Raw genomic sequence first — 15,212 nt, 5'->3', positions numbered from 1 at the left:
TCTTCCTTGTATTGTTCATCATCATCAGCCCAAGAGGCAATCCACCACACCACACACTGGAGTAGGGTATTACACCACAACGGTGGCCCGAACCAGTATAAACCCTGTGTCTCTTGTGTTGTTCCTTCCTTAGTTTTAGATCCTAGCATGGCGGAGGGGTGCAGGTAGGTAGGAGGCAAAATCTCCGCGCGCACCCCAGTGTTCGAACCTCAAGGGTCTGTCGGAACCCGAAATCCGACAAATATCACATTTATGTATACAAAACTAGCAAGTATAAGATACACGGAAGGACACAGAGTTATATGACAGGAGATAGATGATTCATATCACAAACATATATGTCACAGGGACAAAGCTAGCACTGATCACACATAACATGCACTATATCTTACAAGTACAATACTGAACAAATAGCAATTCCAAGAACTAGTCTGATCTGAACATTACAACACATACACTGCTCAATGTTTATAGAAATTTAGAGAATTAACCACAATCACGAATACGCAACACCACGGTTACTAGAATTAACCACAATCACAAAGATACGTATGACTCAAAACATATATATGACAGTACAAGTCTGACTCGACAATGAGCAGCTCAACCACTCAAGATTTCACATACACTGTAGTAACTAAAACATAGAGGAGGCACGAATCATCTATACCGAACAATACGGAAAGTTTACATTACAGTTTTCAGAAATTACAAAGAGTGAGAGAAGGAGAGAAGCTTAGGTTTGTGAAACAGGAACAATAGCAGTAGACAGTTCACACTTTAGAGAAGAACAATAGTTTTGGTTCAGAGAAGGAGGGAATTAAGGAGGAAGGAGCAGCAGCAAAGATGTGAGAGGAATTGGTAGAAGGTAGAGCTACAACGAGGCAAAGGAAGAAGCAGAGCAAGGGAAGCAGAGGAAGCAGTAGTAGATGGATAAGAGTAGAAGGATCAGCGGCAAGGTTTGGGAAGGAGGAGCGGCAGCTGGGCGTCAAGGAGAGGGAGCAGCAGAGGTTGATGGAGTAGCGCGACGGCAGCAGAGAATGATGGACGGTGCGGCTGGCTGGCTGGGAGGATGGCGCTGGTGGAGATGGATGGAGATGGTGGTGACTTGCGGCACTGATGGATGGGAGGTGCACCACCATGCCGGCCTGGTTGAAGCGGTGGCCGGAGGAAGATGGAGATGTTGATGGATGGCGTGGTGGTTCGAGGTGGTGATGCGACGCTGGCAGCGGCGAGTGGTGGAGATGGAGTGGATGATGTAGTGGTGGCTAGATGGATGGCACACCGCCACGACGGCCTGGCCGCGGCGACGTCCGGAGGGTGGAGAATAAGTGGATCGAGGGAGAGAGATGGAGATATGCCAGGCCCGATTTTGGGAATCCGGGCGTCTAGGGATTTTGACCTCCTCCTATGATCTGCCATTTTTTCACCTTGGCCCTCCTGCTTCCTTTCTTTCTTCTCAAGATGATCCTCCAACATTACCTTGACCCTGGACACTTCTTTTCTTCTCGCTCAGGTCCCTCGTTCTCTCGTTCCAGCCCCAAGTCTCATTGCGTTTGGCAATCGATCGAATCTTGAAGTTTATAGTGCCTTTGCGCACTTTTCTGCAAAATAAACAATTCACTAGTCAACATTCTCTTTTATGATTATCATTTGAATATTCAACAATTCGTAGCAAGAATGGATGGGTATATCTCAATTAATGGTATATTTGAGCATAAAATAATGTATATGAAATGCGCTTATCAAGTTCCCCCACACTTAAATCTTTGCTTGTCCTCAAGCAAAGGCATATGACAAGAGCAAGAATATGAACAGTGAACTAACTAGAGAATGTCAAGTGAAGTATATCTCTAAACAATGCATGCTTTGGACTTAGCTAGTGAAAATCAATGGTTAAGAGTGCTACAGAGCAATAGGACACTAGTAAACTCAATCATTTTAAACTTCTACAAAGATACAATTGGATCAACAAGTTCAAATGCTGATTGCACCAAAGGGTTCCTAAAGAGAGCATGATCCCAAAAAAAGAAACTTAATACTAGGAACATAACATTATGGTTGAAGCACTTATTGAATTTGAAGGAAGTAATGATAATATTTTATCGGTCTCACCAAAGGAACATACCACCGATCCCGAGAACATGGTATACACCTGGCTCGACCAATTATTAGTTTTTTTGTTTGTCTCCTCAAAGGAACATACCACCGATCCCAACAACATGGTATACACCTGGTTCGACAATTACATTTTTATTAGTAATTACTGCCGAAGCTAACCCAATTTCACATGCCACCGATCGAGGGAACATGACATGCTACTGTAGGTAGTCAGACTTATTTATTCATTATTACTTTTTCACAAATGAATACAAAAAGGAAACAAGAATCATCACTCATCCAGGTCTGGTTCACATACTACCGATCCAAGGAACATAGTATGCTAGTCCATAGTGGTGAATGATTGCTCTGAAGGGGAACACACTTGGCACAAAATCAGCATCTAACAATTGATGATCTAGGTGTATCAAAGTAAATGCAGAAAATGATGAAGTTTTCTAGGGTACTAGGGATTTGAGCACTCAAAACTAACAACTTTCACTAATTTCAGCAAAGCAAGCAGTATGTAGATCACTAGTTTACAAGGCATCCACAAATCAGTGTAGATATTCACATCAAGCACCATATGTCAAAGGTAAAATTCAGTGGGACAACGTTTAAGAAATGGCTCAAGGAACCCAAATAGAAATTGATTTCAGCATGTATCAATGGATGATATATTCAGATTGGGGACATGAAACAGCTCACGGGGTTTATATAGGAAGTTGCACTCGCTCAACACTCTCTAAACTTTAGCTCTTCTCTTTTTGCTTGTCTATCCCCATGCCTGCTCCAGCTTCACTCTTCTTCGCGTATGCCCATTGCTTCTCCTCATCACCATGTCGTGAATCCACCAGGATCCCAGGGAATGTCATCTCGAACTCGGTCAACTCGCAGTAAATGGTGCACAAGCATCAACCTGAAAGAACACTCAACAACCAAGCCAATACAAGTGATAGAGAGAATGCCCTTTAAGTCATCGATTGAGTACCCTATCATATACGTATATCTATTGAGCAAATCAGGAACATGTATCAACAACAAGTCACATGGTGCATAGGCAATATCAGCAATATGACATAACTTATCCAGAAAGCTGAGATAATACCTGAGATGGCCTTGGAGAAGTTTTATGACTACCTCAACTGAAGATACCATGGAAGGCATGGTAGTAGAAACTTCCACCTGGCTCGTATCGACAGGTGAAATAGTAGAGCTTTGCTCCTTGACATCTGAAGTGACCTCATCATAATCAACAATGAAGATTTCCATCTCAGGCTCAAGCGTTGAAGAACCGATGTGGCTAACATCATCAAAGGTGAACTTCTCCATGTCTGGTTCAGGCAGCACATGATCTATATTAACCGAAGGTGACTCCTCAATACCAAAAGCAACTAACTGCAACTCATGCTCATCCATGGAAGAATCATCACAATGCAAAACCGAATCTCCAACACTAGTATCCATATGATCTGTAGCGTGTCTATCAACTAAAATGGTGTCATCATCATCAAAGATAATCCATGTAAACTCAATCTTGTCACACTGATATAGAGGTTCAGGCTTCTGTGTAAGAATTGATGGCTGAGGTGTAGTGATTTGTGGCAAGCAAACTAATGAATCAGACATGGGCTTCTTGTTGTACCACTGAAGTTGGTGGAAAGCTATGCTCTCAATCAGCAGAAAAGCATCATCAAGTGTCTTGTTTGTAATAACTCCACCCGCTGCCATGTCAATGTAAGCGCGAGTGTCCAAAGTCAATCCTCTTTAGAATATCTGCAGCTCTAACCATCTCTCGAGCCCATGATTGGGACATCTCCTGAACAAGGTTTTGTACCTCTCCCAAGCATCATACAAACTCTCACCTTCACGCTGAACAAAGTTGAAGATATCATCTCGAATCGCGGACTTCTTGTGTAGTGGGAAATATTTATCCAAGAATGCTTGTGATATCTCAATCCAATTGTATGACCTTGATGGCAAGGATTGGTACCAAGCACGAGCATCATCATAGAGAGAGAATGTGAACAACCTGCACATGATTGTGTCTTGAGGAACTCTGTGGTACTTGACTGTATCTGAATACTCCATGACTCGGTGTAAGTGTTCATAGGGATCCTCAGTAGGCCGTCCTCCAAACTGACATTATTGAACCAAAGCAAAAAGACTAGGTTTCAGCTCGAAGTTCTCTGCTTCAATAGTTGGCCAAACCGGTCCTGTGATATAGCATTGACTTTTGGGCATCCAAAGATCACGAAGCAATGCCATCTTAACCAAGTGTAACTATAGAACAACTTGCAGTTAGTTCAGATTTCCTACGCACACTCATAAACAGTAAACACTAGTCATAAGGTTAGTATCCTAATAAGCCGAAGCAATATCAAGGAAAAAATATAAAAGAAACACAGATAATGAAATACACGATGAATTAAACACGGAACTATAATAAGCCTAGTCTATAGCCAACATAATCGCTTGACGCTAGTCCCCGACAACGTCGCCAAATTGATCTATTGTGAGTACAGTGGGGTTTTACGCCCAAACTGCGAGTGTCGTGTTCTCCACATGGACTACGCGACAGCAACAATGCTCGGCTAAAGCTAGGTGACATAATTCAGATGATGATTGCGAGGAAATATAGACCTAAACTAACCAAAGTCGACGACAAAGAAAATGCAAAGAGCACAGGGAGATTCAGATTTTACTCAGTCTTTTTGGTATTAATTTTTTATTTGAGAAAATAGAAACTGCAGGCAAACATCCTAAACAAATGGGATTAACAAGACAAGATCACATTTATGTATACAAAACTAGCAATTATAAGATACACGGAAGGAACAGAGTTATATGATAGGAGATAGATGATTCATATCACAAACATATATGTCACAAGGACAAAGCTAGCACTGATCACACATAACATGAACTATATCTTACAAGTACAATACTGAACAAATAGCAATTCCAGGAACTAGTCTGATCTAAACATTACAGCACGTACACTGCTCAATGTTTACAGAAATTTAGAGAATTAACCACAATCACGAATATGCAACACCACGGTTACTAGAATTAACCACAATCACAAAGATACGTATGACTCAAAACATATATATGACAGTACAAGTCTGACTCAACAATGAGTAGCTCAACCACTCACAATTTCACATACACTGTAGTAACTAAAACATAGAGGAGGCACGAATCATGTATACCGAACAATACGCAAAGTGTACATTACAATTTTCAGAAATTACGAAAGAGTGATAGAGGGAGAGAAGCTCAGGTTTGTGAAACAGCAACAATAGCAGTAGACGGTTCAGACTTTAGAGAAGAACAATAGTTTTGGTTCAGAGAAGGAGGGAATTAAGGAGAAAGGAGCAGCAGAAGGATTTGAGGAAGCAGCAGCAAAGATGTGAGAGGAATTGGGAGAAGGTGGAGCTGCAGTGAGGCAAAGGAAGAAGCAGAGAAAGGGAAGCAGAGGAAGCAGCAGTAGATGGAGAAGAGAAGAATGATCAGCAGCAAGTTTTGGTAAGAAGGAGCGGCAGCTGGGCGTCAAGGAGAGGGAGCAGCAGAGGTTGATGGAGTAGCGCGGCGGCGGCAGAGAATGATGGACGATGCTGCTGGCTGGCTGGGAGGATGGTGCTGGTGGAGACGGACGGAGATGGTGGTGACTTGCGGCACTGATGGATGGGAGGTGCACCACCACGCCGGCCTGGTCGCGGTGGTGGCCAGAGGTGGAGAAGGAGGCGGAGGAAGATGGAGATGTTTATGGATGGCGCGGTGGTTTGAGGTGGTGATGCGACGCTGGCAGCGACAAGTGGTGGAGATGGAGTGGGTGATGGAGTGGTGGATGGATGGTTGGCATGCCACCATGATGGCCTGGCCGCGGTGGCGGCCGGAGGGTGGAGAAGAAGGGGATTGGGGGAGAGAGATGGAGATATGCTAGGCCCGATTTTGGGAATCAGGGCGTCTAGGGATCTTGACCTCCTCCTATGATCTGCCATTTTTTCACTTTGGACCTCCTGCTTCCTTTCTTTCTTCTCAAGATGATCCTCCAACATTACCTTGACCCTAGATACTTCTTTTCTTCTCGCTCAGGTCCCTCGTTCTCTCGCTCCAGCCCCAGGTCTCATTGCGTTTGGCAATCGATCGAATCTTGATGTTTATAGTGCCTTTGCGCACTTTTCTGTAAAATAAACAATTCACTAGTCAACATTCTCTTTTATGATTATCATTCGAATATTCAACAATTCGTAGCAAGAACGGATGGATATATCTCAATTAATGGTATATTTGAGCATCAAATAATGTATATGAAATGCGCTTATCAGCAACCAAGGGCAAGGCAACCAAGGAAATCAAGACCAAGCCAACAATCAGCCTCAGTTTGCTATCCTCAACTAGTTCCTCGCAAACCACCCTAAGTCCTTCAACAACTGTGTCGAGGCGACAGACGCCGACGACTGGCTCGTGGAAATCTGCAAACATTTTGAGTGTAGCAATGTCAGGCCTAAGGACTTTGTCAAGTTTGCTTCGTTTCAACTCAAAGACCAAGCTGCTGAGTGGTATCAACAATACAGAGATTCCAGAGGAGGTCGTGTGATTACCTAGGATGATTTCCGTGGAGACTTCAAAGCTCATCACATTCCATAAAGTGTTGCTGAGAGTAAGCGTGAGGAGTTCCACAATCTCAAGCAAGGCAGCATGTCCGTGTATCAATACAATATCCAGTTTCAGAAACTCGCTCGCTTCACTAAACAAGACGTCCCTGATGAAAAGAGCATGATTTATCAATTCAGAGGTGGCCTCAGAGAAGGTCTGCAATTAGCTCTCGTGCTTCTTGAGTCGACAAAGTATGATGAATTCTACAACATGGCACTAAAGCAGGAAGCTGCTCAGCTCAAGTGCGAGGCATCTAAGAAGAGAGTCAGGGACACAGTTCAATCTTCTTCTTCATCACAAGTGCAGCTGAGCAACAGAAGTTCTGTTTGCCACCTCCTTGTCTGTTTTGTTAGCCCTACCAGCAGAAGAGCAAAGGTGGCAGTGGATCTTCCCACCCACCCAACCCAGGCTATCAGAACAAAGCTCAGTCTCATACTCCAAGGTCAAGTGCTCCTTATCATCATCCGCTCTCAGAGGTTACTTGCAACAAGTGTCAGCAGAAAGGGCACTATGCAGAGAAGAGCTTCAAACAACGGGGCCTTCCGCCTCCTCCTCCTGTGAGATCTGCCAGCAATGCAGTGGTCAAGCATAATACCAAGCATGCTAAGGTCAACATGATGAACGCAGCTCAGGCAGAGGACTCTTCAGAAGTGATCATGGGTAACCTTCCTGTTAATGATATTCCTGCAAAAGTCTTATTTGATATTGGTGCATCGCATTCTTTCATTTCAACACCTTTTTGTGGCTATGCATGATTTGGTTAGTCAAGTATTTCCGAGACCTTTGTCTATTGTTTCTCGGGCTAAACAAATGACTTCTCGAGTATTCATTCGGGATTCCGTTATCAAGATGGCGGACTATAAATTTCTATCTTCTCCTATTGTTCTTGGTGATTCAGATATTGATCTAATTCTTGGCATGGACTGGCTTTCTAAGCACAAGGCTCAGCTTGATTGTGCTGGTAGGAAGATTCAATTGACACACTCATCTAAGGATGTGATCATCTATGCCGCTCGGGATGATACCATTCGACTGTTTTCTCTCAATGAGAAGGGCGAGTTGAATGCCATCTCTCAGATTCCAGTCATTTGTGAATATCAAGACGTCTTTCCAGAAGAGCTTCCAGGAATGCCTCCTCACCGGCCAGTTGAATTCGTTATCGATCTTGAGCCTGGCATGGAACCAGTTTGCAAACATCCTTACAAGCTTGGACCAGAAGAGCTGAAGGAGTTGAAGAAACAACTCGATCAACAAGAGCGTATGGGTCTGATCAGACCGAGTTCTTCTCCATGGGGTTATGGTGTTCTTTTTGTCAACAAGAAGGATGGAACGGAACGACTCTGCATCGACTACCGTCCATTGAACAAGAAAACAATACAGAACAAGTAATCACTTCCCAACATCAATGAGCTTTTCGAGCAACTTAAAGGTGCCCAAGTATTCTCCAAGCTTGACCTCCGTATGGGTTATCATCAGATTCACATTCGTGAACAGGATATTCCCAAGACAACATTCAGGACAAGCTATGGTCTTATGAATATACTGTCATGTCTTTCCACCTTGTCAATGCCCCTCCAACGTTCTCTCGCATGATGAAATTCATCTTCAACCCTTACACAGATGATTTCGCCTTGGTGTATCTTGATGATATTTTGGTGTTTTCCAAGAATAAGGAGGATCATGCCAAGCATTTGAGGTTGGTACTCGACAAACTCAGAGAGCATAAATTCTATGTGAAGTTTTCCAAGTGTGAGTTTTCGCTTGATGAGGTTCTCTACCTTGGTCGTATCATCTCCGCCAAGGGCATTGCAGCTAATCCTGAGAAGGTGTCTACAATTGTGAATTGGGAACCGCCTCAGAATGTCAAGCAGCTCCGCAGTTTTCTTGGGCTTGCAAGCTATTGTCGAAGACTCGTTGAGAATTTCTCTAAGATTGCAAAGCCTCTTTCCAACCTCTTCCAGAAGCACATCAAGTATGTCTGGACGCCTGAGTGTGATGTTGCTTTCAACACCCTCAAAGAGAAGTTAGTCACAGCTCATGTCTTGACTCCTCCTGGCGAATCCAAGCCTTTTGAAGGTTTCTGTGATGCCTCCCTGCAAGGTCTCGGTGCTGTGTTAATGCAAGAGAAGAAAGTTGTGGCTTATACCTCTCGCTAGTTGAAGCCCAACGAAAAGAACTACCTCACTCATGACCTCGAGTTGGCGGCAGTTATCCATGCTCTATTAACGTGGAGACATCTCTTGTTGGGAAGGAAAGTGGACGTCTTCACTGATCACTAGATCCTCAAGTACATCTTCACTCAACCCAACCTCAACCTCAGGCGGACTCGTTGGGTCAAAATGATTCAAGAATACAATCCGAGTATTGAATATACTACAGGCAAAGCCAATGTCATTGTAGATGCTTTGAGCAGGAAGGCTTACTGCAATAGCTTAATTCTCAAGCCCTTCCAACCAGACCTTTGAGAACCTTTCTGCAAACTGAATCTCCAAGTTGTTCCTCAATGCTTTCTTGCCAACCTCCAGGTCTCTCCTACTTTGGAAGATCAAATTCATGAGGCACAACTTCTTGATGCCATGGTGAAGAAGGTGAAAAATGGGATTGCCAAGAGCCAACCCAAATACAAGTGCTATCGCCTTGATAACAAAGACACTCTATTCTTCGAGGATCGAATTGTGGTTCCTAAAGGTGATCTATGGAAAGTCATTATGAACGAGGCACACAATTCCCTTCTATCCATTCATCCTGGTAGTACGAAGATGTACCATGACCTCAAGCATTCGTATTGGTGGACTCGAATGAAGTGAGAAATTGCTCAATTCGTAAATGAATGTGATGTCTGCAGAAGGGTGAAAGCAGAACACCAACGCCCAGCTGGTCTCCTCCAACCTCTTGCTATTCCAGAATGGAAGTTTGATCATATTGAGATAGACTTCGTAACTAGATTTCCCAAGTCCAAGCGTGGAAATGATGCTATCTTCATTGTCATTGACAAGCTTACTAAAGTGGCTCATTTCCTTCCAATCAAAGAATCTATCACAGCAGCTCAACTGGCAGAGCTATACACCTCCAGGATTGTCTCCTTGCACGGCATTTCACAATTGATATCTTCAGATCGTGGAAGCATCTTCACTTCTAAGTTCTGGGACTCCTTCCAGAAGGCCATGGGCACCAACATTCACTTCAGCATAGCCTTCCATCCTCAAACTTGTGACCAAGTCGAGCGATTCAATCAAATCCTTGAAGATATGCTCAGGGCTTGTGTCATTTCCTTCGGTATGAAGTGGGAAGATTGTCTTCCATATGCCGAGTTATCCTACAACAACAGTTTCCAAGGGAGTTCGGGCAAGGCCCCATTCAAGATTCTCTATGGCAGAAAGTGCCGTACTCCTCTTAATTGGTCAGAGACTGGTGAACCCCAACTTCTTGGCAATGCCTTGATCACAGAGGCTGAAGAAATGTGTAAAGTCATCCATGAAAATCTCAAAGCCGCGCAATCGTGCCAGAAGAGTTACTATGATAGCAAGAACCGTGACTTGGCTTTCGAGATCGAAGACCATGTCTACCTCCGCGTCTCTCCAATGAAAGGCACTCGTCTCTTTGGTATCAAAGGGAAGCTTGCCCCTAGATACGTGGGTCCTTTCAAGATCATTGGCAAAAGAGGCGATCTCGCCTATCAACTTGAGCTTCCGTCCAACTTCCCAAACGTGCACGATGTGTTTCACGTGTCACAACTTCGCAAGTGCTTCAAGACACCTGAGCGCACCATCAACTTTGAAGAGATTGATCTCCAAGAAGACATGTCTTATCATGAGCATCCCGTTGCTATTCTTGAAGAAACCGAGCGCAAGAATCGCAACAAGTCTATCAAATTCCTAAAAGTGAAGTGTTCACACCATTCCGACCGAGAAGCCACATGGGAACGCGAGGACCACCTCCGTTCCGAATAACTGGAGTTCTTTCAGTCTTAGATCTCGGGACGAGATCCTTTCGTAGTGGTGGAGTGTTGTAACACCCCGGATGTAACTTGCCATATTTGTAACTCTGACTCTGGCATTTTCGGCTTTAAGTTATGAGATTTCCCTTCGTGGTTGGGTTTTGTCTTCATTTTGCATTTTGTTCATTTCATGCAATCCATATCATGTCATCATGTGCATCTCATTTGCATACGTGTTCGTCTCTTGCATCCGAGCATTTTCCCCGTTGTCCGTTTTGCAATCCGACACTCCTACATGCACGGGCTTACCCCGTTTGTCTCTTTTCGTGAGCGGGTGTTAAACGTTCTCGGAATGGACCGAGATTTTCCAGGTGGCCTTGGTACACCACCGGTAGACCGCCTGTAAAATTTCGTGCCATTTGGAGTCCGTTTGATACTCCAACGGTTAACCGGGTAAACGGAAAGGCCTCTTGTGTGTTGCAGCCCAACACCCCTCCAAAACGGCCCAATAACCCAGCTAAATCACTCCCATGTCCTCCATTGTTGGATCACGATCGTGTGGGCGAAAACTACACTCCATTTGGACACTCCTACCTCCTCCTAGCTATAAATAGGTGCACCCCCTCAAAATTCGGGTCTCGAAATCCTAGCTCCACCGTCCGCCGCCGCCGGACACGTCTGGCCCGAGCCGGACGAACCCCCCCCTGCCCGTGGCCAACCATGGGGCACCACACATCCTGCCGCCGCCGCCACTCGCCGCGGCCCAGAGAGCCCGCGGCCGGCCCTCCAGGCCCGCGCGCCGCCTGCTCGCCCCGTCTCCTTGCCGTCGCGCCTCCGCCGCGACCCTCACCAACCGTCTCATGCCGACTTCGCCGGCTCGCAGGAGCTCCCCGCCGGCAACAGCGCCGCTCGCCTCGCACCACCCGCGCCTCCGACACCCAGGTTAGCGCCCGACCCCGCGCGCCCGCTGCCTCGCACGACCCACGCCGCTGCCGCCCTTCGTCGCCGCCCGCCGCCCCGTCTTCCGCCGCGCTAGCGCCGCACTTCGTCGCCGGCCGCCGCCCGTCTGCGACCGCACCAGCGAGCTCTGCTTCTCGACTCCGGCGCCGCCCCTCCTCGCGGATCCGACGGCCCCGAGGCTAGATCCGGCGACCTCGTGCCTCGCCGGACCTTCCTCGAGCTCTCCGGCCACCGGCTTCCTCTTCTCCGTCGCAAGTTCGGTGGACCTCGGTTCGTGCGCCAAGAAGAACCCTAGATCTGGAGGTCGAAATTTCCACCAAGTCCCCTTTTCTGCAACGTTGTATGCCCGTGTTCATTGCATCATAACTACATGACCGTAGCTGCGTTTAATGTGCACGATATATCAAAATGTTCATTGGGAGATGCTCTTCATTTCATTCCATTGTGACATGATTGTTTGTGTTCATCTGGGTAATCACATAATTGATGCAAGAGTGCTATAAATAGTTTACTGCTGCTGCTTATCAGTTTAGGTGATTTGTCATTTTTGCCACATTTGATGTGTGCTTCATATGGCCATCAGGTCTACATATGTTTTGATCTATGCGATGCCATATTTACAGAGGTGCTTGCCATGTATTTTTTTGATCTATGTGGTGAATAGCACAAGCATGAAAAGTAGCCTTCGTGATGTTGCTGTTTTCAGGGACTTAGGATTTTGCTAAGTCATTTTCCTGCTGTTATTGTGATGCCATGTAAACTTGATGCTACAGTGAGATCCATGCTTGTTTTGAGTATCTTAAGTAAGGGTGTTTTGGATATATGGTTATGCTCTATCCATCCATGCCCCTGTTTGCAATTATGGTGCGCACTAGCATGTCTGAATCTTGCTCTACTTTTGCTATAAAATGTTCCTGGCAGATTGTTTACATGTTACAATTTTTCCATGGTTGTTGCTACTGATACTTGCGTGATATGAACTTGCTCTTGCCATGGTTAGCTTCATGAACATGTCTTCTTGCTGTTAGTATGCTTATCTTGTCATGCAATGCCTTGTGGTGAGTGATTTGAGCTCGCAAAGATGCCTTCATAATTCTCTTTATGCCATGCTCTGTTTTCTGCTAAGTCTGAAACTGTTAATAAAACTTGCTATGTTTTCATGGGTGCCATCATATCTTCTTTGCCTTTTTCGCTCATGTTCAGTAAGGGATTTTTGTTCTATGCATTTGGTAGAATCATTCCATGCCTTTTTCCGCTATGATATGTTCCTATAGCATGTTGTCTGCTTGCTCTAAACATGGCTTCCTGATGTTATTTTCTGGCATGTTAGTATTTTCACAAAGTCTGTGAAGCTGATATCTTTTGAGCTTTTGCCATGCTTGTTTGAACCTGCTCTTGTGTGATTTAGCCGCAGCTAAGTGTTCATGTTTTGTGAAGCATCTTGAGTAAATAACTGCCACATGCCTTGTTGATATGTTGGAGTAAGTAGCTTAGTTTCTTGTTGCATTCTAGATGGCATCATGCTTTTAATCGCAGAATTGTGCCATTCTTGTTTTGCTTGCCATTTGCAAACCGTGCCTCCGTTTCCGGTGATCTTTATATCGATTTCGACTGAAATCATCTCATCTTTCCAGCGGCACACTTGGTTTGCCAAGTTGATGCCTTGATAAATCTTTTCCTTCCGGAGCACGCATAGGCATTGCATACCACGTCTCGCATTGGGTAGAGCCGGGAGACGAGTACGTGATCGAGGAACCTGTTGAGTACGCTAACGAGGATCAAGCTTTCAACAACTCTGAGAACTTTGCAGGCAAGATGACCATACCCTCGAAATCACTTCTATCTTTGCTTGCTAGTTGTTCACTCTATTGCTATGCCGCGATACCTACCACTTGCTATATCATGCCTCCCATTTTGCCATCTCAAGCCTCTAACCCACCGTTTCCTAGCAAACCGTTGTTTGGCTATGTTACCACTTTGCTCAGCCCCTCTTATAGCATTGCTAGTTGTAGGTGAAGTTGAAGTTTGTTTCTTGTTGGAACATGGATATTGTTGGGATATCATTATTATCTCTTATTTATTTTAATGCATCTATATACTTGGTAAAGGGTGGAAGGCTCGACCTTATGCCTGGTGTCTTGTTCCACTCTTGCTGCCTTAGTTTCCGTCATACCGGTGTTATGTTCCTTGATTTTGCGTTCCTTACCTGGTTGGGTGTTATGGGAACCCCTTGACAGTTCGATTTGAATAAAACCCTCCTGCAAGACCCAACCTTGGTTTTACCTTTTGCCACCTAAGCCTTTTCCCTTGGGTTCCGCGGACTCAAGGGTCATCTTTATTTTAAACACCAGGGCCAGTGCTCCTCTAAGTGTTGGTCCAAACTAGAGCCCCTTGCAGCGCCACCTCAGGGAAACTTGAGTGTTGGTTTAGTTGTATGGATTACTTATACGGTGTGCCCTGAGAACGAGATATGTGCAGCTCCAATCGGGATTTGTCAGCACATTCGGGTGGCTTTGCTGGTCTTGTTTTACGATTGATCAAATGTCTTGTAACCGGGATTCTGAGTCTGATCGGGTCTTCCTGGGAGAAGGAATATCCTTCATTTACCGTGAGAGCTTGTGATGGACTAAGTTGGGACACCCTTGCAGGGTTTTGAACTTTTGGAAGCCGTGCCCGCGGTTATGGGCAGATGGGAATTTGTTAATATCCGGTTGTAGAAAGCTTCACACTTAACTTAATTAAATTAATCAACTGTGTGTGTAGCCGTGATGGTCTCTTTTTGACGGAGTGCAGGAAGAGAACACGGTCTCGTGTTATGCTTGAACGCAAGTAGCTTCAGGATCACTTCTTGATCACTATTAGCTTCTCGACCGTGCTTTGCTTCTCTTCTCGTTCTCATTTGCCTAAGTTAGCCACCATATATGCTAGTGCTTGCTGCAGCTCACCTCACTACCCTTTTCCTACCCTTAAACTTAAATAGTCTTGATCTCGCGGGTGTGAGATTGCTGATTCCCCTTGACTCACAGATACTTCCAAAAAGATGCAGGTGCTGATGATGCTAGTGCAGGGGATGCTACCGAACTCAAGTGGGTGTTCGACGAGGATTCAGGCCGTTACTAGATTTCTTTTCTGGATGATCAGTAGAGGAGCCCGGTTGGGGCGATCGAGGATCTAGCATTTGGGGTTGTCTTTCTTTAGTTTTGTTCCGTAGTCAGACCTTGATTGTATTATGGATGATGTATTGGCTATTCATGTATTGTGTGAAGTGGTGAGTGTAAGCCGACTATTTATCCCTTTCTTATTCAGTACATGGGATGTGTAAAGATTACCCCTCTTGCGACATGCCTACCATGCGGCTATGCCTCTAAGTCATGCCGCGACACGTGGGAGATATAGTCGCATTGTGGGTGTTACAAGTTGGTAATCAAAGCCTTCCGCGACTTAGGAGCCCCCTGCTTGATCGAATCACTGACGTTGTTGAGTGTAGAAGAAAATGTTTTGAGTCTTAGGATTATATATATCGGAGAGTAGGATTCTTTTTACTCCTCAG

General features: G+C 45.1%; 1 protein-coding gene across 2 annotated transcripts; it reads right to left on the bottom strand.

Moving 5' to 3' along the window:
- Positions 1-522: 522 nt before the first annotated feature.
- LOC125543930 (uncharacterized) lies at positions 523-6,047 on the bottom strand. Of its 2 annotated transcripts, XM_087546912.1 has the most exons (3): positions 2,809-6,047; positions 2,129-2,233; positions 523-1,604 (listed from the first exon to the last, which is right to left on the bottom strand). In XM_087546912.1, exon 1 carries the CDS (start codon positions 3,829-3,831, stop codon positions 2,935-2,937), a length of 897 nt encoding a protein of 298 aa, XP_087403038.1. In that variant the 5' UTR covers positions 3,832-6,047; the 3' UTR covers positions 523-1,604; positions 2,129-2,233; positions 2,809-2,934. The 2 variants fall into 2 exon arrangements, with proteins under 2 accessions (XP_087403038.1, XP_087403037.1); XM_087546911.1 differs by having other exon boundaries at positions 523-2,233.
- Between the last annotated feature and the right edge of the window lie 9,165 nt (positions 6,048-15,212).

Source organism: Triticum urartu, chromosome 3A, assembly GCF_056163025.1.
Source record: "Triticum urartu cultivar PI428250 chromosome 3A, HENAU_Tu73, whole genome shotgun sequence".
NCBI lineage: Eukaryota > Viridiplantae > Streptophyta > Magnoliopsida > Poales > Poaceae > Triticum > Triticum urartu.
Note: the sequence above shows the minus strand (reverse complement) of the source record. Positions and strands in the feature narration are given on the sequence as shown.

Excerpts from the sequence above, each read along its gene's own strand:
- LOC125543930 (XM_087546911.1), bottom strand. The coding sequence starts at position 3,831 with ATGGCAGCGGGTGGAGTTATTACAAACAAGACACTTGATGATGCTTTT.